This window comes from Branchiostoma lanceolatum, chromosome 12 (assembly GCF_035083965.1).
Source record: "Branchiostoma lanceolatum isolate klBraLanc5 chromosome 12, klBraLanc5.hap2, whole genome shotgun sequence".
In the NCBI taxonomy this organism is placed as follows: Eukaryota; Metazoa; Chordata; class Leptocardii; order Amphioxiformes; family Branchiostomatidae; genus Branchiostoma; species Branchiostoma lanceolatum.
This window is the reverse complement of record NC_089733.1, coordinates 6651412-6677953: the sequence shown is the minus strand read 5'-3', so window position 1 is coordinate 6677953 and position 26542 is coordinate 6651412. Positions and strand designations below refer to the sequence as shown.

Sequence of the window (26542 nt, the reverse complement as noted above, 5' to 3'; positions counted from 1 at the left end):
CAGGTGTAAATGAGTATCTAGCTCATCTAGGGTTAGGGGCGTCCCTCGGATAGGACGTTGAATGGAGGTCTCGTGTTTGGGGAGAGCTACACCTCGAGCACGTTAAAGAACCCACCACACCTTTGGAAAGCTTAGGGGTTCTTCCCTGTGTGAGTGGTTCAAAACCTACAGTCCTATGGCCGCGCATCGGGTAATTGTCGTATAATTGAGGTCACCTGAGTGAGCGCCGAATGGCAGCCGCTTCAAATCCTTGCGATCTAGCCCCGCCAGTTGTGCGCTCCTCGCAATTCAGCCCTTGACTGCGAAGAGAGAGTAGTCGGCCCACCCAACAATAATGATAAAAATAAATCTCTGCTTTGAGAACGTACTCGTCACTTGTGTAGCTGTCCACACAGGATAATTTACACGTCTGATACGACCAGAGTATTTTCATTCCACAATATTTAATGATATATGGTGTATCATTGATCCGCCCAACATTAATATCATATGGCATCTCATAATGGAATATGACAATACACTGTTTTAAACGGCAAAATTAAAGATCATGCTTTCTAAGCAAGATTTGTTCTTTGGGATTCAAACTTACACCCATTTTCTCCAAAGTTACCATTACAATAAGATTGCAAAAAAATGACAGAAAGTTATGTCATACACCAATTTCTATACAGTTACCATTGAAATACTCACTTTACTTTACTTAAATTTACATACATTTACTTACATTTACTTTACCATCGAGATATAATTGCCAAAAATACTGACATTCTTTATTATGGAAAGCGTTCCATGTCGATATGTAGAAAGTGTTTAGCATATACTAGAAGGCCTCTGAATGTTACAGGCCACCCATGTAGTCCTGTGTTCATTAGATACTCTGTATCATCGTTTTAACTTTTTCTTTCACTCTTGTTAATCTCACAAAAATACATCTAAGAAAAGATGGTGGGAAATACGCTTGCATGTGCGCTTCCATATTTCTTTTACATGACAAAGTACAAAGGAAAAAAATATTTTTCCAACAAAATCTCTACGAATTCCACTTTGGGTTATCTGAAACCATTTTTATGGTATGTTTGATATGTATCCCCTTGATAAAGGTATACCTTGACGTGTAAGGATTTTAGAGCGACCCTACTTATTTCTCTTTCTTTTCTATGTCCTTGCCGTCATTCTTTTCTTCGTCCTGGTCGTCCTTGACGGTGGTCCACAGCACAAGCGCCTCAAGGAAAACGGTCACGATGCTTTGGATGAAGCCGAACCCGTACGCCATCCACATGAGAGCGCAGTGTTGCGGAGTCTGAGGGAACACAAAACGTCCAGTCAGCATTTTACAAACCAGTACTAAAGCCCCCCTCCCCCCTCTCACTGGACCCGCGGCACGCTTGCGGCGTCGCTGCGTCTTAAGCTGGATGTGTGTTACCCTCGACTTTACAATGGGAATATCATTTAAAACGTATAAGTATTACCCAAAAGACACACAAAGCTTTAAAAGATGTCGATGAAATTCGTTGAGTGCTTTGTCATTTCGATCTGCCTCAGCGACGCCGACAGCGTGCCGCGGGTCCAATGAGAGGGGGGCTTATGTTACCGTCCCCTGCCTCTGTCAGGGGAAACGTCCCACATTTAAAACTACAGCACAAATAGCGAACAACAATGATGTGCCATATGAAATATCCAAATGTGTAGTAAACAGAAAACAATTAGTACTTGTAAACAATAAACATAAGTCTACAATTATGCATTTTGAAGGAAGTCTACCTGATACGCACATGTCTAGAACTTTGTAAGCCTACGTTACAGCATATTTTATTGTCGGGACAAATTGGGCCTCCATCTGAGAGCGTGTGGCCAAACACCTCGAACTCGAGAGGACTATTTCCTTTTCTAAGATTCACCAATAGGAGCGCATGATTCATAATCACTATGGAAATCCATCCAATAGGCGTTCAATATTCTAAACCAGTCACCACAGTCTCAAGCACCGTGGTAACAGACAGCTCTCAGTCTGACAATAACTAGCCCATGTCGGCAAATATGCATAAATTAATGCAACATGATTAGAATATTCCCAACTCTCCAGACTTAGAGGTGTTTGCTATAGATCTACTAGGGGCCTGACCAGTGCAAAGACTGCTTAAAGTCATGACATATTTAATCAGATTAAAATCTGATCTCAAAACAACAGTGCAAACGTGCTATAAGAAGTACTTACCGGGTTGCACTGGGCCTGGAGGTATAGGATGACGTACATGCAGGCGAAAATGCTGTTTTTGTGAATCAGGTGCCGACTGGTGTACTGTAGGTACTTGTTGTACTCTGGGTCGTCCAGTGGCGATGTTGGTTTGGGGGAATCCTCGGGGGGACCGCTGGCGAGAGGGCTGGATGCCTTCTTCTTGTCCTTCCTCATTGTTGACACTGATGAGCTAGAGAAAGAACCGTTCACGGGTTATAACGAGATATCGAAGCATCCAAGCTGCACTGCATTGAAAAGCTGATCATCTCATATCGTCCTTCACGAATACTAGAATAGTGAAACGTTGCTTTTCAATGCAAGGGACGGGCTTATATCTAAACTACCAAACCCTGTATGAACAACTTTGACGTCAGAAGATAAAAATGATCTACTGCGAAAGCCTTTGATTAAACTGGCTATGGGCTCTTCACTAGATCTAGTTTGCTTTGAAATAAAGCGCTTTGATGTATAAGATATGCAGAGCTTAGATGTGACAAATCAGGTGGATGCAACACCAGCCGCCACCTTAATTAAGGCGCAGGTTTGCGCAGAATGCGACTATACCGCGTGCCCGCGAGTTGTAAGGAAAAAACACAAAGAAATTCAGAACTGTTTAGAAGATACTGTTTCCCTTCTATCAATTCATATTGAAACTTCTAGATAGATTCAAATCTCAAGCACAGACAGAAAATATATTTGCATCATGTCGAGATGGTGATACTACTTTGTGGCTAACCTGTGGCATTAACGGCTATTTGTTACATATAATAATAATAGTCTTTATATATATATTGCATATTCCTGCCCAGAAGGGCTAAATTCACATAAGACCACATGTGGCCTGTAAGAAACATAATGGAAAACATAAGTTGATAAAATGCTACACTAACATTCAAAACTAAAAAACATGGAAACTGTGGGCTATTGCTAAACTAAATGATGATCACCTATTAGTTTCTTCTCTCTTTTTGAAACATTTGGAGATATGACTGCATACTTTGTCCATTATATGTTCGTTCTTACATGACATTAGGTATATAAAAGTGTCCTGCTTTGACATTTCTGCACATTTCTTGTCTAATTCTATCATCTTAAACAACGATTGCCGCTCATCTTTATATAAGGAACAATCAAGTAAAAAGTGGATTTCATTTTCAACATATAAATCGTCACAGAATTCACATATAAGAATTGAGAGAAATTGTCCTCCTCCAAGTGGGGAGAATTGGAAACATGCTAATCTTGTTGACTAGAAGGCCTTTTGAATGAGACCTTATAGCCACAGGTCCGTCTCAGTCCAATAATAGGCAATCAGAGCCCTGTGGCTCTCAGAAAATCGAGTGTAGCTAGCTGAAAATAACGTCCGGTAAGGTTCTGCAATGTGACGTCGGCGTGGCATAACGGTTAGAGCGTTGGACTCAGAATCAATTGGTCCCGAGTGCGATACTCACCATGCCCCGACGTTGTGCCCTTGAGAAAGGCACTTTACACTACCTTCCTGGACGGTGGAGTGACGCCCACCGAGCCTATTCGGCTGATCTTTCACACTGCGGATTTGGTTGCCGATGTACGAACATCTAGTATATTTGCTATTGAGAATCATTAATATATTTTTTTAATGTTCTGCAACGGTTGTCAGCACACCTCATGGTTGCTCTGTTTTTAGCGGGAGTACCATTCAAATCTTTCATTCTATTTCTTCTGATATATTATTCAGTTCACAAATGTTCCTACGGGTACCGGCACAATGCCACTTGGGATTAAGTACTATATGTTACCTCAACCAAGATTTTGGTGATCAAATTCGTTTATCCATTGACACTTGCAGTCTGCTCAAATCGTTTTACATCCCCCGCATTTGTTAGACATATGTTGTTGTTCTATAATCGGTGGTGGTGCAAACATTGAATGCACTATTATAGAACTAACGTTTAATCCACGATACATATTGTTGTTTGATTTGAATATATAAGTATTAGATATCTGTATCTATTTTGCCGGTATAACCGCCATTCGGCGTAACACACCAGCTTCGCAGGCAGCGACGCAGCAGCAGCTAATTATATTGCGCCGAACGACCTGTCACGTCTAACCTTCACATATCTAACAGCATGCGTTGTTTAAAGCTGTCTAATGAGGATGCTTCCACTGTACTTGGTTGCAACGAGTTCCACTCTACGATCGTTCTCGGAAAATACGAATTTTTGAACACATCAATCTTAGGTTAAAAAGTCTGATTCTTAAAGGCATGGCTATTCCTTGTCCTTTTTCTGAGATAGTATTATATATTTATTAGTCGGTACGCCCACCAGTCCCCCAAATATGGGTTGAAAACTGCACCCAAAGCAATTAACTTACCGTGTGCTAAGTGATTTTTCTACCACTTATACGCTTACAGCGGCATCACATGTATACATAACTTCACAATAACATGCTAAGCAAGTTTCGCAGGTCATTCCTGCAGGAGTAAGGAAAAGATCATCAGTGACGTTCTTTCGTTGGCACCAAAACATGGACATGCAAGTGTAGGCAGACCTCGCACAACCTGCATACAGCAGCTGTGTGAGGATGCAGGCTGCAATTTAGAAAAACTACCGAGAGCAATGGAGGACAGGAAGGACTGGAGGAGGAGGGCGATGTTCATCCGTGATACTCTCACGACAAGATGAGATGTTGAAAAGCAAGAGATTTGCACTAACCTGTTGGTGAGTAACGTTTGGGGAATGGCGTAGACACGGCCTGTGCTGCTACAGCCTGCTGCACGCCTAACACACCACGATCACAACAACAGGTTGGTAATTATGAGGAGCCAGGTGTGCCGCTGGAAAACCTGACTCTCTCTTTGTTGCTATGGCAACCACGGCCTCCTCTGCTGCTACCCAGGTAACATTGACATCATACGCTTAATTTGCATGATTTACTTTGCATCTCACACAGACGGGCAGACTTAATTCCCTTCCTGTTTGATCTCGTGCCAATAGCAAGTGCTTGTGAGCATTCTAGAGCTTTTTGTTGTCAGTAATCGAACACGCAATCTTGAATTGGCACCAATAGCTTAAAACCGTAAGGATAAACGGGCATTATTGCCAATAGCAATGGTCGTTTTTTATATTTTATTTCTTCATATACATATCACTGTCATTTTGCCTTTGTATCTCGTTATGTTGTTGTCTGTTAATCTATTAAAATGTGTTTGCATATTTGGGTGGAAAGATAATCTGAGCCTTGTTAAAGGCATCCAGAGCATTTTATGAGGCTTGAAACTTGAATTTAAAAACTCAAATTCTTACATAAGTTTCAATATCACTATACCATTACATATCGACATGAAAGAGCAAAGATACAATGTCGTTGTGTGGTGAGAACTGATAGAAAATCCAAGCCCTATTAGAATGATCCTAACTGTCCATCACAATTAGAGGTTCGACCAATGAGAGAGTGACTGCATGTCCGTCAAATATTTGAATTTTGATGTTTTAATTTTGCATTTCTACGTTTTGACGGAGGTGGGCGAGGCTATGGTATCGGTCTATTTACACTAGGCGCGTGAAACTAAAGGATCACCATGTAGCTTATTTTTGTGCCACTTTTGAGCACTTTTGATAAGAAATCCGCACGAAAATGTCTTAAACAGTGGCATTATATGTCAATTTCATAAAGATTATAGCAACAAGAATATGTCCAGTTTTCAAGCCTCATAAATTGCTCTGGGTGCCTTTAAACCGCTGCTCTTTGAAAAGTAATTACAGGAAAATCTATGACAGCTGAAATTTCAAAGTGGGAGTAGATAGGCCAGAGGGATCATGTACCTTAGCAGATGTGAGATTTAAGTGCTAAGATCTGCCTTTTTAAAGACAGCCATAATCAATTACTGCGCCTCCAAAGTGACTACGAGTACATGCAGCTGTCAGAGACATCTGGAATTACAATGGGGTTGTTTTTTGATGTCTCCATTGGAACGTTCTTACTCAACGCTCAATATATCAGCTAGTGTCAGATCTCAGGGACATGCTCGCTAATGGAATATGCTGTAAATATCTCAAGTGCGAAAAGGTCTTCTGTGCTGCTGATCCTGATGGCTCTAAATGTCATCAACCGCTCCGTCATTCCGTCGGAAAGACAAAAACTCGACGGTAGAACTTCTAGCTTTCTACGCCTTGTTTGCTCATTAAGAAAAACAAATTGTGACCATGGCATTGGAGTTGCCTTGATGGATGTCAGTGCGGTGGGCTCTTCAACGTGCTCGTGGTGTAATTCTCCTCAAACACGGTACCTCCATTTAACGTCCTATCCCTGGGACGTCCCTAACCGAAACTAGGTATTCATTTACACCTGAGTGAAGTGAGGAAATTTGTTTTAAGTGCCTTTCCCAAGGGCACAACGTCCGGGCGCATGTCTAGACATGTCTGGGGGTAAGCCGGCATTGAACTCGGGTACCCTTGTTTGACGGCCGAATGTTCTAGTAGTTACGCCACACGACGCCATATATTGCATGAAATATAAATCTAATGAACGTTTAATCCTAAGACTGTCGACTAAACTCACTTTAAGATCAGAGCGAAATTGTGCTACGCCGGTAAGAATAAATTTCACGTTTTGTCAATTAAATCTCCCGTATGATGTGTCTCCTCTTCTTTAAATGGAATTTAGTCTTAAGAAATTAAGACCCTTACGTCTGATGTAAAAGAAAAGAAAAACAGAACAACAAAGAGTTCGGAGACCTCAAATCTCCATGAAATATATATTATGCAAAATTAGGCACACATTTGCATAAGTTATATCCAACTGCATAATGAATAACATGAAAATCTGTTGCTCCTTTCTTCAGTTATTCTCCTTTGAAGATTTTGACAAATACGCCATTGCAGTTCCAGCGACACAAACCAGGGGGGGGGGGCAAAATCGACCTTGACCTTTCTCCTCCAATCACCTACCCACATACCAAATATCATTACAATCCATTTACACGTTCTTTAGGTATGCTGAATTTTAGCATCTGGAGCTACACACGCAAACACACACGTAAACACACACTCAAACACACTCAAAAAACAATACCCCCATGAAAAAGTATTTTTTCATGGAGATAACAAACACGGTTCACAACTTCCGTGTTTTCTGCATAATATATGCGACCAACACTAAAGAGCAGTCTTACTGAACAGTTTGCACGTTCGTTGTTAGTTTCAAATTTATTTTCTGTACAGAAATAAACTTTTCTGCCAAACTACAAAACGAAAAACATTCTATTCACCATTTACGCCACACACTAACTACATATTCTAACATGTTTCCAATACATCTGCATGTCAACACAGCATAAAGACGGCACACTGTGCGAGTCCTAGCAACGCATTGGACGTTCTTAATTCGCAGACAGACAACGTTAGATACAGGCGTATGCACCTCAAATACCTTCAAAGACATCGTACATGAAGAAAATAGAACTGTACAAAGCCATTATACTGCCCGACATATAAGCAGTACGTTACATATCAAATACCATTCAAGAACATCAAATACAGTTGGCTTGGGTTATAGACAGATGCTGAGGGATAGATCTAGAGTTGACATGGTCGGCTATGTATAAAGGGAGGGCTTTATCTTTTTACAGAGCTCGGAAGGCGCACGCATTGTCATTTTTACACATTATATACAATACAATTTAAACACGCTTTGACACATTCGCAGGAACATAGTCAGGGAAGTAGTACGAGTATTTTCCACGTTTTGAATGTAGCACATGTGGTAAAGAACGTCCATCACTTGAAAAGGGTTACAATATGAAACGGTGACACTTGTAGACGTAATAACAACATTCTTTCAACTAAATCAAATGTTGCCTGACGTGTGCGATTTAAATATGTCCTGGCGCATGAAGCATAACGTTACAGCAATTTGCTGGGGCGTCACATCAATTGCCATTTTGTGAAATCCTCACATACACGTACCGCAGACACATTCTGTACGAGGCATAAGTTGTACATGATATGGTATGCTATAGCAACAGAAAAACACAAGCAACTCAATATTAAAGGTCCTATAGATCAAATGCTGTCAGATATATTTATCTGAAATATGATATAGTACTACTGTCAGTTAGTTTTGTGACTTTACATTCCAGACTATGACAGCAACGGGGCAACAGAAATGCTGTTGGAAGTTCAATAAAAGTTTAGAATATTCAGAATTAAAAAATCAGAGAGCAGTTCAATTTTCTTTTTCCGGCCTTTGTATCGGCTGCATGGTATAGTGCATTTATCATGATATAGTAAAATAAAGGAAATTTACCAAAAAAATTCTGATAGACTGATAGCAACATATTGTTTATTTCTTGACAAACCCAATCGAGGTAATGATTCTATGATTTCCGTCGTGATGTTGCATTAGGTAAATTAAAAACACTTTTGAATAACAAACAATGTCCTTTTTCCCATAGGTTTGTTTTTCTGCGGAAATTCAAATATCTGAGAAACTGGCAGCGAATTTTCCACCATATGGTAGAGAAAGCTTACATAAACCTGCATTAAAGCAGAAAAAAACCTCTCGAATAAATGCTTCTATGCCCGGATTATGGCATTAATGAAAAGTCCATATGGTTCCCGTACTTGTAAAAGTAAGCCCCTACTGGTTTTATGACGTCAGTTCTCTGCTTGAGAGGTAGATGTGAAGGCTCCACGTGAGCCCCCGTCACGAGGCAGGGATTTCCGGTAGATTTCAACTTACTCTCGCTCCAACATGTGAAATGCAAAATACGCCAAAATGGTTACTCAAGCACCTGGATAAAATTTTGAAACGGTCAGACGTTTCGGACAGCATCCGCTAACTTTCGCCAGTGACTAAGGAAAGATCTGGCAGAACTAGGTTTTATACCAAACTCTACATAGATATGTTAATGAAATGAAGACAATTTCATGTAGTACAAGGTTGCATGCTAATCAATTAATCAATCAGCTCCTGTTGTTTTGGAACCTTCTGAAACGTCTGACTGTTTCAAAATTTCATCCAGTTGCTTGAATATTTATTTTTTGGCGTATCTTATTACCTGGATGTCTAACCATCATCAATGAAATGTAAATAATCTTTTTTATAAGAAAGAGAAGGTGATGTAGGTTTGAAGACATGAGACTATTGAAGAGCTTGCCTTTTTGCCAATCAATGCAGAATGCTTACATGTTCAGGGGAAGAGACAGTCTTCCACAATTATTCCCAGTAGAGAATTAAGGATCTAAGCAACATCAGAAATTGACACTAAAGATGACATTCTTCAACTAGGTGTGGGTTTTCTTTGTAGTAAAATAAACTTCATCTCGAACTTTCTGCCTCCAATTGAACTGAGTTCGACGATGAATCAATGTACCTTTGATTTGCACATTTAAGTTTCTAAATCGTTTTTTTCGAGATGCAAGTGCAATAGACAGATACCAGATACATCAGAAGACCATGGTCTTCTTACCGATTGAGTGCAGACCTTACTGATAGATGGAGGCATATCTTTGCTGTGATCATTATTTCTGACAGCTCTAAGAATACCTCGTGATGTTCACTCAATGTGTTTTTCATTCCCAGTGCTCCATTGTCTGGTCCAAATGTCCGCCGCCTACTGCAACGTGATTTTGCGATAAAGGCTTTTGATACCCACGTGGCTAAGCTTCACTTGGACCTGTCAAAAATTCAGTTCTCTCTCAGTAGGGACTGCCAATAAAAGAGGCAAAGAATTTCAAGTCAAGCATTGCTTGCGTTGTCAATCATCTGGCTTTCAAAGTAGTTCAGTGCTAACGTAGAAAGCTGACGTTGTTGCTTGCTTGTTGTTGCCTGAAGTTGCCCACAGTGGCTAAGCTTCACTTGATGCTGTCGAAAATGCAGTTCTCGCAGTAGGGACTGCCAATAAAAGAGGCGAAGAATTTTAACTCAATCATTGATGGCGTTGCGTAAGCATTCAGATTTTTGGCATTCAAAGTAGTTACATTGAAAGCTGACGTTGTTGCTTGGCGAAGTCTGATGTTGGCTTCACTAGTTTAGATGGAGGACTGCTCATATTTGATAGGTGTTCTCATATCTGGGGGCGGCGGTGGTAGTGGGGCGTTGCCAGACAGGCGTTTCGCCGTTTCCTACAAACAACAACATCAGTGAGTAATTGCATATGGTTGGAGAATGACCGAATATGAATTAAAGTGAATAAAAAGATTATTTTAACCCAACCAAGAGATTTATTCCATCGACGTTTCGGTGACCATCTGTCACCTTCTTCAAGGCTGACTGGTTCACATAGTAATGCAGCACAGGTGTTGCTGCTTATACATCATGAAATGCATTCCCAAACGCAAAATATTTACATATGTACAATCACAGAAGATGACATCACCATCCGGTCATATGTACATATATGAATATTTTGCGCTTGGGAATGCATCTCATTATGTATAAGCAGCAACACCTGTGCTGCATAACTATCAATGTGAACCAATCAGAATTGCCTTGAAGAAGGTGACAGATGGTCACCGAAACGTCGGTGGAATAAATCACTTGGTTGTGTAAAAATAGTCTTTTTATTCAGTGACTTACCAACCTGATGAAGCTATTCACGGGTCTCAATTAAAGTGCTTTAGTCACAACCACTTATCTAACAAGAGCCTACATTTTTATGACCTGTCATCTTTTTAAGGGCGATTCTGACTGGTTCAATGTGCACTCAAGCATTTGGAACCGCATGTTCTCATAACTGTTGCTTAGCAACATCTATGTATGCGACAACACTTTGCGTTTATGACCGCATTGTTAGCAGTGACACCTAGCTGCAGTTCAAAGCGAACTAGTCAGAATTGCAGAAGAAGATGACAGATGATTACCGAAATGTTGCTGTTCAACATCATGTAGAAACTAAATGGATTCATGAAATGATGCGAACACTATCATATCATACTACATGTTCATGTTGCATAATCGATCCGATGCAGCTTTAAGTTTCCAGATTCTCATATGGAGTTTTTCAATCAAATACGACGTCAACAAAACCATCACTGTGACTAAGTTAATTTATGGGAGAAAACAAAAGTTCAGTTCTTTAATATTTACAAAGTAAGACTAGAGAAATTAAAGATTAGGGTGTATGGTAAACTTAAAGGTTGAAACTTGCTGAATGTGGAAGAGACTTATGTTTTATTTTTCTACTACGTCGTGCAAAGGGAGAACGTATCTACCTCATCCAAGGAAGATTTAGCCGCTCTAGCCTGGTGGGCCTGTGACTTTTCGTTCAGCATGGTAGCTTTGCGGCTAAGAGGTAAGGTGTTGGTCCTTCTGTCGTCTGAAGCGAGACACACACACAAATTAAGTCCCAATTTGCATAATTTTCAATTCATTGTGTGCATCTCTGCCTAAGCTACCTGCGTATTAAATAACATGAACAACTGTTGCCCCTCTCTTCAGTTATTCTCCTTGGAAGATTTTGACAAATACGCCATTGCAGTTCCAGTGACACATACCAGGGGACCCAAAATCTACCTTGATCTTCCTCCTCCCAACACCTACCCACATACCAAATATCATTACAATCCATCTCGACGTTCTTCAGTTATACTGACTTTAAGCATCCGGACGCACAAACATACACGCACGCAAACACACAAGCAAGCACACGCAAAACAATATCTCCATGAAAAAGACTTTTTCATGGAGATAAAGAGACTTAATGGAGATACCACCATACCACACTATTGAACAGTATTATAAGATCACGCCCCCCCCCCATTCATACCATAATTCAATGTGACCATTTTGTTGATGGCTTACGCGTTTAAGATACCACCATACAACACTATTAAACAGTGTTATAAGATTATGCCCCCCATTCATATCATAATTCAATGTGACTATTTTTAAATTATCATCAACCTAGCCTATCATCTGCGAACAGTTCATGGGTGTTCAGTTTGTCCCACGAATAATGATATAGATCTGTTGGCTTAACCGTATAGTTTCTAACAGATTCTTTGCTTTATCATAATATTTTGGTGGTTAGTGGTCCCCTCTTATTAATTTAGCCTTTTTATTCGTAACAGTACGAGTAAAGTAGGAACTCTCTCGATTTTTACCCGAAGACAGGACGTCCACATAGTTGGAGGGGAACATGCCGACTCTCCCATTCAGATAGCCAAACCACCAACCGTCGCCCTCCCCCTTGATGACCTCTATGACGTCACCGATACACAGGCGCAGCTCGTCCTCATCCAGAGGTGAGTAGTTATAGAGGGCCTTTGCATATCTTCGTCCTGTAACAAATATGGACATAAGTGCACATTGTTTGTATTCATTTATTTACTTATTGGTTCAGCATGTACATGCCAGGGTTGCCCAACTAGCCGGAGGCTATTACTAAAGGCGAACCCATGTGCGGTCATACGACTGTAGGTTTCGGACCATCTCACACCGGGGCATGCCCCTACTCTTTTTCGAAAGGTGTGGTGGGTTCTTTCACGTGCGAGGGGTGTGGCTATTTGCAAACATGGGACCTCAATTTAACGTCCTATCCGAGGGACGTCCCTAACCCTAGATGAGCTAGGTACTCATTTACACCTGAGTGAAGTGAGGAAAGCCGTGTTAAGTACCTTTCCCAAGCGCACAACATCGGGGCGCATGTCCAGGCATGTATGGGGGCAGCCCGGGTTCGAACTCGGGTCCCCCTGTTTGACAGTCGAATGTTCTATCCATTACGCCACATGAGTGCATATGGAACTTTGTTACATCCGTCAAAACGCAGGTATCGTTTCTGTTTTGGGCGTTTGTCTTACTTTGTGTAAAAGTTTGTTTCCGATGGCTCGAGTCCGAGGTGCCAGGGCGTGAGGTGGAAAATTATGCAACTGAAGACTTCTATTCAAAATGTATTCATTTCAAGTGGTGCCCTCTAGCTTTTCCGGACATTTTATCAAACACATAAACACAATTTGCAGCAGGTAACCACATCATCCCATTTATGATAAGTGTAAAATTTAAAAAGAATGATGATATGAAACCTTCTCATGGTCATTAGTAAGATTTTGCTATGTTCGCACATGTGTAGGAAGATGATGGCATCGTCCTAGTCCATATGATTTTATGTAAATTAACTCATTTGTTTGCACTTATTTGTTTGTATGTATGTATTGATGTATGTGTGTATAGATATAGTAGACCTTGCGAAAGTCGCTGTACTTTGGTTGTGTCAGTATAGATTGTTGTTAAACGTATCCTCCAACTGAAGGCATAGAGTATGAGCTTTACATACATCATAATGTAGACCTTACGAAAGTCGCTGTACTTTTGTTGTGTCAATAAAGATTGTTGTTAAACGTATCCTCCAACTGAAGGCATAGAGTATGAGCTTTGCATATATCATAATGTAGGAATAGAACATACCTCCGTCGAGTCCAGTCTCATAGGACTGTGCGGCCTTGACCCCGGAAGTACTTCGTTTTGAACCTGATTCAAAACTCCGCAACCCTAAGTACTGGAACTCGTAGGGGTCGTCCGTGTAGTAGTAGGCAAAGTCTTTGTCTTTAGACTCTCTAACTCGTGACCGCTTCCGGCGCCGCCGGATGTAGATGGCCAAGAGAAAGATGCAAAGGAGAAGCCAGACCGAACCGGCGCATGCGCCAGCAATAATGGTTATCTGTGTGTAACCACCTTCGGGTTCCCCTGTGAAGAAAAAGAAACACAAAAACATGGTGACCAACAGTAAGTTCAAATTTGTTCAACAAGACTCTGACCCTTTTGTTTACTATCATTAGGAGACTTAAACGTTATTGAGAAATTATTGATTCATCAGCCAAAATTTGGAAAAATTCTACCTGGTAGTCTGACCCTCAATTTCAACCATCTTGTGACCGCCCTGCTTCCCACACCATTCCGAACTGAGCATGCGTACAAGCCCGTGTCGTTTCCGCTGACGCCGTCTAGCAGTAGTTTGCTCATGCTGACCGTTTCGTTGAGCCTGCGCACTTCTGTCCTCACCGGCGCGCCCTGGAACGTCCTGTCGCATTCATACATCAGTGAAATCGAGTTATCCAGAACTGAATATTTTTCATAGCAACAGATAATTGATTAGCAAAGCTACCTGTGATTTAACAATTTGCAAGTAGTACTAAAGTGACAGTGAACTTAACATATGATGTATTACTTACTGCAAACATTTACATAATGATGATTCAACATATAAGTAATGGTAAAATTAGCTGATTAGCCTCCCAAATACAATGCCTCATTCTTATCATCATGTACTTCTTTAGATATAGTTGTTCTAAAGTAGTACTAGAGGGACAGTAAACTTTACATATGATGTATTCCTTACTGCAAACATTTACATAATAATGAATATAAGCAAGGGTATCATTAGCTGATTAGCCTCCAAAATGAAATGCCCCATTCTTATCATCATGTACTACTTTAGATAAAGTTATACGTTGCAAGTGAAGTATTACCAATATATATCCGGAGGAGGATTCCCGTCTGCCACACAATACAGCTGGACGTCATCACTGTTAGCGGCTGTCATAGACTCCGAGATCTTTATGATATCTGCCGCATCTAGGGAGCGTGCACAAATCATAACTTACATGTATATTGGTTCATTTTTTTTTCAAAAATCATTGCGATTTTCCATAGATATATTCTAAGTAGATTTCGTGTTGATTTTATGCTGATCGTATGTCATTGCTCTTAGATGTCAATTAAAAAAATATTATAACAACATGGGCACTGCTATTCCTTGATTGTTTTGAAATTAGTTTTTTTGTGTGCAACGTACAGTCTGATACAAAAGACGGATAAAAAACATACGCTCATATCTATTACTTACAAAGTACTCCCAATGTGAGGCCCTTGCTCACAGAGCCAGTCACGTGATCGGCAACGCATGCGTACTCTCCTGAGTCTCCCCTGCCCACGTCACGTATGACGAGGGATGGGTAGCTGGTGTCCCCGCCCTCATACTTCCCCTGTCGTCTGCTAGTCGTGAGCCGAACATCATCTTTAGTCCAGTAAACATTGTTTACTTCTGGCTTAGACTTGGTTATCGAGCAGTTCAAGATGTAGTCCTTGCCTGATGTGACGATATATGGGTTGCGTGGACCCACTGTCACAATCGGTCGCACTGGAAGAAGACACATGATTTTTGTTGTTGTTAATCAACCTATTAAATAAACGTTGTTGCTGCAAAGTGCTGGATACCTGTTATTTCTTGCACTACTGAAATTACTAACTGTATGCTACCATCTTTCAGGGAAAATTAAGTGCTTTGTCAATTCGATCGACCGCAGTGACGCCGCCAGCGTGCCGCGGGTCCAGTGGGAGGGGGGCTTTATCAGATACCTTGCGGTGTTAGTTGTGCCTTGACTAATCCTTATCCGGTCCACTACTTAATAGGTAGGCTTTTAAGATTTCAACAGGACACAAACCATTGAAACATGCCCATGCACCCCTGAGATATAGATCATAAGCTGCATGTCTTGGTGGTTATTGGTAACGTTGGGTAACATAAATTCGCGGGGTACTTAAATTCGGGATTTTTCGAAAACGGGGTGTTTAGGGATATGTGCTAGATGCAACATCAGTAATACCGCTAGAAATGCAAACTTGACAGACTAACGCATTCAGAACACTGTCTGAAAAGCTTCGATAACCATGCATTAGAAGTTGGCTACGTCAAAAACTCTCCGTCCCTTATTGTCACAGTCTGAGGGCTTCGTGGGAGAATTATATGTACATAGTTGTTCGCTGGTTTATAAGACAAATGTCACATCCGCTTCCTGCTAAACACAATTATTTACAAGACAACTTATTAGAATCTCTTTTGCTAACCTACAACTGGCCTCTAAGTGTGATTAATCATCAAAACGCCTCTTTGTTGCTACAACCAATGGCTACGGCACTACGGTGAATTTTCCCGCCGCCATATTCGTTACCCAGAATCCTGCTATTCGGCAGACGACAAACGTTTGCGAGGAACATTTTTTTGTCTAAATGTTGTGTGTGATAGTGGACTGATGGCGATATTTTCCTAAAAGTTTGCTCTTAGCACAAGTAGAAACACATGGACATAGTAGTATTACCATTTCTATGGCATCCAGCTAACGCCCCGATGAATAACGTACAAATTTCCATGACGGTGGGGGTGAACTTTGAGTGACGTTCTACCGACTCAACACACGGGTTGTTCCCGAAGGCCTGATGCGTGCGGTACGGCCGTTTTTTCGTGAATTTTTTTTACTTGGACACGTCTATATCCATAGCACTCTCCTCAAGCCAAGGATGGAACGAATAGCTGCTGTATAAAATGTGATTAGCGGTAAGATATTCAAGACGAATCTTCTCTCCCGAATTAATGTGCCCCCCTGTCCGACAGCACTGTCATTGTGCGTGCGGCGGACGGTAGTTTCAAGTTGAAATATTATGGTGTCAGCACGACTAGAGACAAAATCTACCATATATATGATTAGTGCAAAGATAGTACATAATACTGACAGAATAATAGAAAAAAAGGATGGTTTATTGTTCTGCTAGATTGATTTCAGTCAACCATCATCGGAAAAATCCCGAATTTATGTTACCCAACGTTACCCTCCTAAATGATTGAAGCGTCTTTTCCGAGGGGACTCTTTAATTCAAACCTGTATTCTGATCTGAAAATCTCATCCTATGCAACAGAAATCTATTTCGTACATTTTGAGCAGATGTAGGTCTAAGCTTTGACAGAAAGTTGCGTGTTTAAAATAGAAAACCTTTATATGCTTATCCGTGACTGTCCAAAGGGAGATAAAAGCTTACTCTACCATAGCATTACCGCTATCATGTTGCTTTTAGCATACAACTTTCCTGTAGGATTGAAACAGTTTGAACCACGCTACAAGGACAGCCTACATGGTATCAAACGCCTAAAGTTCTTTTGAAAATAAGGTATAGCTAATTGCCAATCAGTATTTCTAGTTTACACGACCAGAGAATCCGAGATTGCTCGTAGCAAACACCATTAGTTCTTTGTGAGGGCAATGTTATGATAACAGGTGGTGAAAACATTTGAAAGCAAACCGTTAATTTAAGTTAAACGTACATCGTTTGAAAATCGATTTCTGTGTTACATAAGGGAACAGTTTGAAGATAAATGGTAGCGCTATCTTGAAGGCTCCGTATATAAATGTTAGAGGTGCAAATCTGTCTTGGGGCTTTTACTCGTCAGTTGCCTAATGCAGACGGTTGAAACGATACCGATTACCCGACTCCCTGAAAGCAACTACTTGACAGCCCTCTATCATTCAAGAGGATAGAAGGTCCAAGCAATTTGCAAATCCCCCTGCTCCCGATACATAGGTGCTGACACTAATCTTCTATCTCTGTCATCTGAACACTGAAAGAAATTGTCCTAGGGTGAGAGCAGGGGGGGGGGGGGGGGGGCTTAGCTTAGGCAAACACTGCAGGGTGCCCAGTCCGCATGTTCTGGTCCGTACGTGTTGGGAATACAAATATCAAACATCATAGACTAAACTCACATATTTCTTCTTGAGTACACGAGTGGTTTACTTTACATTATTCTGTGTTGTACTTTTCTAAAGCAGATGTAGACGAAGTTGGTATTTTGTGAATACAGCTATTTGGTACTGATATCTAGTTAGCATGACAGTGCTTTATCTACAATTAGACAATGATAGCTTAAAGGCACCCAGAGCATTTTATGAGGCTTGAAAACTTGAAATATTCTAGTTGCTGTAATCTTTACGAAATTGACATTTAATGCCACTGTTTACCACATTTGCGTGCGGATGTCTTGTCAAAAGTGCTCAAAAGCGGCACAAAAATAAGCTACATTGTGATCTTTTAGTTTCACGCGTCTAGTGCAAATAGACCGATACCATAGCCCCGCCCACCTCCGTCAAAACGTAGAATGCAAAATTCAGACTTAAAAATGCAAAGATTTGACGGTATTGCGGTCACTCTCTCATTGGTCGAACCGCTAATTATGATGGACAGTCAGGATCAGTCTATTAGGGATTGGATTTTCTATCAGTTCTCACCACATAACGACATCGTATCTTTGTTCTTTTAATGTCGATATGTAATAGTATATTGTTATTGAAACTTACTATGTGTAGGAATGACTAGAAGTTGGAGTTTTTTATTCAAGTTTCAAGCCTCATAAACTTAGTTCAGATTGAAATTGTTACATTTACTCCTCAAACGACGGATACATATATTGTCCTGCACATTGTGGCTACAATGAAGAGGGTAATAAAACTCTAACTCTTGAGGCTTAGTTATGAAAGACCCATACCAAACATTACTCGAGATGGCGTTACTATGATTTATCATTGACTGCTACCTGCAAGCGTCTCGTCTAGCTGAGAACGTGTTTCGATATCGGACATTTTTACAGGTTTGCGTAGAAAAACCTTTGTTGGATCCGGTGGCTTGTTTGGTGGCCGCCATCTTGAAATAGTGACGTCATAGGAATGCCATGTTGGATGTGACCATTCTGTTGGGAGGGGTGATTTTGGGGTCACTAGTGTTGGGTATAACCATTTTGTTTTTTCTTGCTAGTTTCCAAGCAGATGGTCTGAGGAAAAATCATAGCTCTTTTTTTAACATAACAGCACACAACTATCAAAGATTCAACTCAAATAAAAAGAACAATTCCGTACCAATTCATATTCATATAAAGACTCGGTAATCGTTAAATTAACATAGCAAACCCGAAGTATATGTAGCACGCATACTTAACTCTAGTTACAATTGACACAACCATTTTGAGACGTTTCTGTTACCATGATAATGAAACAAATAGCTGTTCTAGTTACATTTTTTTACGTGTATCAGCGTAACAGTATCCAAGAGAAAGCAATCTGTGTTGCAATTAACACCGATTCAAACCGCCGCCCACCCTTCAGTCTGCCCTTCAAGCTGCGGTGTCTGGTAATATGTCCCGTGGGGATCAGTCGTAATTAATCGGGAAGGCACATGGCTGACGTGACTTACATGTTAAAAAGTATATTGAAGTGATTGTGATTTCAACACGGCAAATCTGAAATGGCATTGACATCTAGGCCTTCCTAGATGATAAATCAATTTGTTTTGGAGTTCTCAGCTGCATGTGTCTCAGGAAATTTATTTTCAGTCTTTAATAATTTGTGATAATGAGTAAGATGAACATTGCCTCGTAGTATCAAATTATTTCTCTTTTCCCCACTCACGGTAGTCATAGAAAATTTGCATATACAGCTTCCAATATCTGACATTTTCTTTGCATGTAGGAAACTCTTTTGATGCTATTTCGATTCCATACAACGTTAACTATGTTCATACATTGTATCTGTATTTTGTAATCAATGGTAAAAATAGAATACACGCTACTGATTCCTATACGTATTTAGTGTTATTTACTAGTTATCACTTAGTTAAGTGTTGAATATAATTGTACATTGTTGTGCACAACGCCAGCATTCCTTGCGCTGCATGGTGTTCCACGCTTTATTGTGACGTCGTTGCAATTCAAATATAAGTCAAAGTACAGGCTTGTAGATAGTTACAAAGCAGCAGGCGTGTAGTTTCAGAAATCAATAAAATTGAGCCAATTATACCATCCAGCCAGCTGGTTACTTTGACGGCATGGTCAGGCAGCTCCGACCAAGTCATTTGCAACAGAGAACTGCCGTCCGTTTGTCCAGTTAGTGGTCCAATTGCAGATGGAGGCTTGTTGGGTTATATTGTTGTATAGCGTCTTTAAAGATGTGATGGAATTCAATGTATTCTTTTTTTGAACGGCCGATAAACGTATACCATGTACATGTATACGTATATATGGGACCCTAGCTCACTATGATATACAGGCTGGTATCATAAAGTATACATAAAGTTTTTAAATCACTTAAGGGAATTCCTTATTATTATCTTGTTTTATTCCAAACCAGCACATCATTTCCTTTAATGAGAGTCTTTGTAAGCCTACAGCTCTCCGTTTTATGGCAATTTTATTGCTTTACGAAAAATTAATCTCCACTTTCCAATTCCAAGTAAAGTCTAATAAGAAAAAGAATTCGGAGATCTTACGCCTCCGTAAAATATTTTCATACATGTTATGTTTAGTGTCTGACAAATACTGGAAATGATTAGATTTTGATCAGGTCGATGAAAAAGACTACTGCTTATATATTTATTTATTTAGATTTACCACATTTGTGGAAGGGTTGACATAACAGGTGACTATCACCTTTTCAAGACCAAACTGTAAGGTTTGGACCATCGCACACCGGAGCATGCCCCTAATCTTTTTCGAAAGCTGTGGTGGTTTCTCTAACGTGCGCGGGGTGTGGCTCTCCACAAACACGGGACCTCCATTTAACGTCCTATCCGAGGGACGTCCCTAACCGAAGCTAGGTACTCATTTACACCTGAGTAGAGTGTGGAAATTTGTGTTAAGTGCCTTTCCCAAGGGCACAAGATCCGGGCGCATGTCCAGACATGGGGGGGGGGGGGCGGAATCGAACTAGGGTTCCCTTGTTTGACAGTCGACAGCCATTGACCATTGTATGTGCTTTTCTGCAGATGCTAATGCCATTAGAAGATTTAGTTCGTGACACCTTCCTATGAATGATAAGCCCGAATACTGACAATCCTTGAAGAGGATTCAGCGTTTTATCTTACACTCTATACATATTTTTTTCTGATTCTATGATTCGCACGGTCGTATTACCACCTAGAGGTGGCCCTGCAATGTCCCGACATTTTATTAAGTTGGTGTGCACAAGAGCCAAACTCGGGGCGAAAAATACCATGGTGGAAATGGTACAGACAAGAAGGCTGATGTGGTTTGACATGTTATAAGAAGACCCCCACAAACATTAGTCTACAAAGCCTACAGCCAGGAGTTCGCTACCCCCAGACCCCGGGGAAGACCACCCAAGAGATGGAAAGACCAGATCGTGAAAGACACTGGGTTAAACATTCGGGGAGCAGAGGCAAGGGCAAGGGATAGGACCTCTTGGAGGATCCACCTGGAAAGCAAGGGGCCAGTTTCTGGCCTGTGCACGTAGGTACCTTCAGGTATACGTAGGCAGGCACAAGAGCCAGATCGTGACAACCGATAGAAGGGTGTCAAGATGAGGTCACTAATAGTGTATCCCATTTTCATCATACAAAGACTTCGAACAGCATGAAAGCTTTATCTCTAACTGAAGCCTGTTGCGATGTTCTACATTGATGTGGATAAAGACGCCTGTGTCCGACCGGGTGGCCTTAATCCTCAATCTTTGATTCGAACCTTCATTTATTACTTATAAGAAAACATGGCACGGTGTATTCCACACATAGCACCTGATTCGGCCATACGTGCGAACTACATTCTCCTGATTGAGCCAACATACACTGGGGTATCCATGTAAAGTCCCCAATTACAAGCGGGGTAAGCGGCTCGAGCGCTGAAATATCCACAGGGCCAGACACATTAACCTGTTTTATCGATTGTACGGCTGGCTACTGTCCCGAGTGACTGGAATCCAAATGTCGAGGTGAAGCATGTCAAAGGAGTCTGTTACAAACCGCACGTGGTTGAACAACCAAGGACCGCAATGTATCGTATTTTCTTTTTTGATACTTTAACATGAAAACGAATGGCAGTGTACCGTTTGTTTCAACAGCTAGTTGATTATGATGCGTGACGTTTATGGATTCATGATTACAATTTAATTTGATTTTTAAAGAAACAGTATTGGATAGTACAAAGATCAGGTCACTCAACACAATTTTAGTCAGATATTAGATATATTTACGTACAGATGTACGTCGGGAAAGGTCTTGCAATGTTATATGAACATACAATGAGCAACCATAATTGTACAATATCTGACAAATACACAAAGACGATTTAAGATAGTGAACAAACAGTGTGAATACAAGTTGAAATTGAAAAAGAAGCCATATCTAATGGCAGAGATATCTGCAAAAATAAACTTATCCAAATCCAATATTTGAAACGTGAATCCCCGCCCAATAAAACTTGGCGATTGACCTGCCCTGATTCTATGTTACTATCAGCGAAAGTAAGTAGTTTGTACATTCTATTTCGATTACTGACGCAGATGGCAGAAGGAAGCCTTGTGAAGAATTGAATAATGATACCTTCAATCTTATTCGCTACCCCATCACAAATCGTTATTCAGTAATTCTCAGCCCACATATGATAGATGGTTACCGCAGTGGTGAGCGCTAGTAAGGAAAACGTCCTCGTCCTAAATCCACTATGCACGTAGCGTTGATCGCATCAATCTCTTTGTACAGTTTTAGAAATAATCGCGTTGGCAACTGAGCTCGATAGACAAGGAAAAACTACTGGGCCCAGAACGGGGGGAATTTCTTTAGGGATTTTATAGTATTATATCACACAAGGAGATTACAGAAGCGATTATATTTAGTTTTTAGAAATTGTAAGTCATATTATATAGGCATAGAAAGTACATTCTTAACCTTAAAAGCTGAGATTAATGAGATCTTTGGATTAAGGGGTTGAATTTCTTCTACACAAATTGAAACAGGGAACAAATCAACTTGTATACACTGCGGCATATACACTGCGGCATACAAGTAAAAACATTTGCACAACAAAGAGATTTCTTCCTTTGAATATGGTTAATTTTGAGTGATGTCTTATTTGATAAAGGACATTTTTGCTGTGCAACTAAATGCATGTGCATATTTTAAATGTCAGTAGTATGGAGCCAGTACGATTTACCGTAAAGGTCGATGCAATTGGAAATAATTGACAAATAACAATGACAATAAACAGCATTCCTGTACCTGTCTCCGATACACACAGCACACAAAACGACCAGATCAATAGGAATGTCGTCAGAGCCCGCTGCATGGCCGCCACGTCAGCTGTGTCACCCGTCAGGGTCAGGCTTATACAGCACAGTCTGATGATCTCCTCTCCGTAGCTGATTCTACATTATCGACCCCCCCTCTAAGAGACATTTGAATAACCACCGGTCGTTAGTCTTAGTCTACATGGCGAGGCTCAAAATTCTGTTATCTGTTTTCCATTAAACATAAAACAGGGAAAGTTGTAATGCCGTATTTGTTCACTATTCTGGTTTAAAAATACGACCGTTTGCTGTAGAAGGTACTAAATTCATTTACAGATACAGAATGTAGAAACTGCTCAAAGCTAAAAAAAATAGTTGTTATTTGTATTCTAAAATGTACCATTGAAATTTAAATGTGCAGACCATAATAGTGATCCTATATCTGAACTAATATTCAAAATAAATAGTGCATTTGCTGTAGCCATGCGTCTAACGTAGCTATTTCCCTAATGAGCTATGAACAAGGCAGCCACGGGAGAGATATTGTTACAGCACGTGGTAAGGTTACACGGAGGGTAAGGGCAATCTTAGCCTCTGCTTCACTTAGATGTAAAGTGAGCGCATCACGTGGGCTTTCGAGGAGCTCTTGGCATGCAAAAATTCTGTGAAAGTCGACATTAACGTTTGTTATGCGTTGATGAAGGTCAAACATCCAGGTAGAAAGATACGCCAAAAAATTTACTCAAGCAACTCAATAAAATTTTGAAACAGTCAGACGTTTCAGACAGCAGTTTGTTATGCTACGACAGCACGACAATCCTGAACAGATATTTCATGAATGTTTCAGCATACCAGTGTCTAATCATACCTCATACGAGACTAAAATATTCTAGGTCAGACTCACATGTGGAAAACATATATAGTATGGCTGTAGCTAAGAGTATTATCTTTCACACTCAAATGCACAATGTATACTTGAGGAGTGGGTAAGAAAATTGTTTTCATCATACAATGGTGATATACCTAATAAGAAGATGAAGCACTATCCTCAATCCTCCATCATGAATATGAATTACCAGGACTAAACGAGACAGCCGTATCTGATAGTTGACACCAACAGATCAGAGTAAACTAAATCTAAATGGCCATACATCAACCATCAAGATGGCCTATGGAGGGCTAAGGTCAACCATATCAAGTTAACCAAAGAATCATTAGTCACTATTAACCCCTGAATGGATATCCAGAATCTCACTGCACACAGCAATGTACAGAGTAAATCTTAAAGGGCATAAGACACCAAAATACAACATTTTCTTATTATCTGAAATAGGAATAGCATAATTCAAGGAATGTAAACGTTTAAAACAAATACACACCCTTCTGATGTTATCTAACATTGAACCATCAAAAAACGTACTTCCATGAATCCAGCTTTTCATGTTCGTTTGGACGTCATGAGTGGGCAAGTCACTGACTAATGTAATTACCTGGTGGGAAGAATCAAAGCTGGAGGTGTGATTTTTTGATGGTTCGATGTTCAATAACATCCGAAGTGTGAATATTTTGTGAAAATTTCTATGTTATTAAACAATAGTATTATATTTATGTAATTTCCGGAAATTCTTAATGTTGATGTCATTGGTGGCCTATGTCCTTTAACGTAAATGCATTGTTTATTGCAAAAAAGGAAGATAAACGGGGAAGTTAGAGGAATCCTTGGTAAGATAGTGTATGAATGCTTAACGTTATTGTGGTGTAGCATTGGGGTCCATGCTATGAGGAAGGTGGTCATCATTAGTCATTAGGTACAAATGTGGTGGATTTCCAGATAACAGATATGTAAAAAATTCCATCTGTCCATCCACCCGTGTATTTCAACCAGAGTCGCCAGTTCAGCACCAAGGACAGGGGAAAGCCTTACCCCCCTCCCCCCCGCCGAATATTTTCGACCGACCCCAGATGGAGGATTTTCAGGGTCACACCTATTCTTCTTTTTACACTTGTTATTGTGTAGCTATAGATTTCTTAAACGTGTAAGATTTGAAGCATACCTTTTTGTTTCCTGTTTAAAGCCTCACATGTCAGTTTCAAATACCATGTCTCACATTCAAACTTGGTAACTGTAGCTTGCATTGTACGTGCCCAACCTTTACATGTGACCTCCGTAGCACCCTTGATCCCCATCACCATACATCAATGGCGTTGAGTCAGAAACATGTTCAAGCATAAGCCGGCTTCAATGAAGTAGCTAATAACATATGGGCACCACATGGCAATGGGAAACCAAATTGGCACAAGTACCTGATTTTATCTCAGGTTGTAACGTTTGCAAATCTATGTCTACACAATTGCTTTACCCACTGATTTTCATTCTAGATTAATTCAGTAGGAATACAAGCGTTAATAGTGCTTGCGTTTTGTATTCCTTGCTTATATGACAACGCCTTGTATTTTAGTAATTCAGAAATAACTTAACAGTTAAGTACTCCCATATTATTTTGCATGTATTTCTTTATACTCCTGTTTGTTGACATTATTCCCTATTTAGTATATGTTTATTGTTCATGGTACTTTGCATATATAGTTTTATCTCATTCAATGTTGGACAGAAGCTTGAGAAAGAATCCGTCCTGTTTCCTTTCTTCAATTGTTATACATTGTATCATAGCGAAGTTGAAATAAATAAATAAATAAATTATAGCACGTTCCGCACATAAATGTTAGCGAGCATGGTCGATTTAGAATATCTGTGAAACAAAATCGCTCATGCTAAATAACACCGATGCCAGTGGTATTTATATAAAGTATCCAACGATGCCCACAAAAGACGATATATCGTATCATCTTAACTTCATAGCGCGGTCGAATAGATGGATTTTAAAAGGTGGAAGTTGCACAGAGAATGTTATCATGTACAGACAGCATTGAATTACTTTGACAACATCATGCCTCCATAGCATTGCCACAGCCAATCATCTAACCCAATGACCTGGAGTCAGATGTATTGAAGTAAAATCACGCGCGTAGACACCTCTGTTGACTGGGTGGGAGACATCCCATTAGTAAGGCATGTATGTCTAGTCAGCTTAAATCGAGTGTATAGTGAGGTGCTGGATACATTCGTGTGTAGATCTTTTCACATGGGAAATTAAATCTACATGTAGTACATAACCAAGATTGCAGCACATTCTTGAGTTACGGATGTTCAAAATCATAAAGTGAATAATGGCTATGTTTTTAGTGAAACATTAAAAAATCTACATCGGGGTAGTTGAATTATCTAAAAGTGTATCATAAGTTTGATCTAAAATTGTATGAAACAGTGATCGACTCGACCACCTGCTGTCGTAACAGTGCATTTATAAGTCCCCTCCCACACGAAGCTGTCAGATAAAGGTAAAAGCAGCTGCCAAGTTCTTATTCTGTCAATGCTATTTTTAGTATTGAGATTGGCATGTCTAATGTTTGTCATATTGCTACAATCTGA

The 26542-nt window shown here is 40.2% G+C and overlaps 1 protein-coding gene across 1 annotated transcript in view; it reads right to left on the bottom strand.

The window, feature by feature from the left end:
• Positions 1-9453: 9453 nt before the first annotated feature.
• LOC136445689 (nectin-4-like) overlaps positions 9454-26542 on the bottom strand; it is a 42350-nt gene continuing 25261 nt past the window's right edge. The window contains exons 4-10 of the mRNA XM_066443824.1: positions 15066-15359; positions 14689-14794; positions 14059-14240; positions 13628-13906; positions 12328-12504; positions 11437-11540; positions 9454-10347 (exon numbers count right to left, since the gene is read on the bottom strand). Of these exons, the coding sequence (XP_066299921.1) occupies positions 10255-10347; positions 11437-11540; positions 12328-12504; positions 13628-13906; positions 14059-14240; positions 14689-14794; positions 15066-15359 (1235 nt within the window). The 3' untranslated portion in view covers positions 9454-10254. The remainder of the gene's footprint in view (positions 10348-11436; positions 11541-12327; positions 12505-13627; positions 13907-14058; positions 14241-14688; positions 14795-15065; positions 15360-26542) is intronic.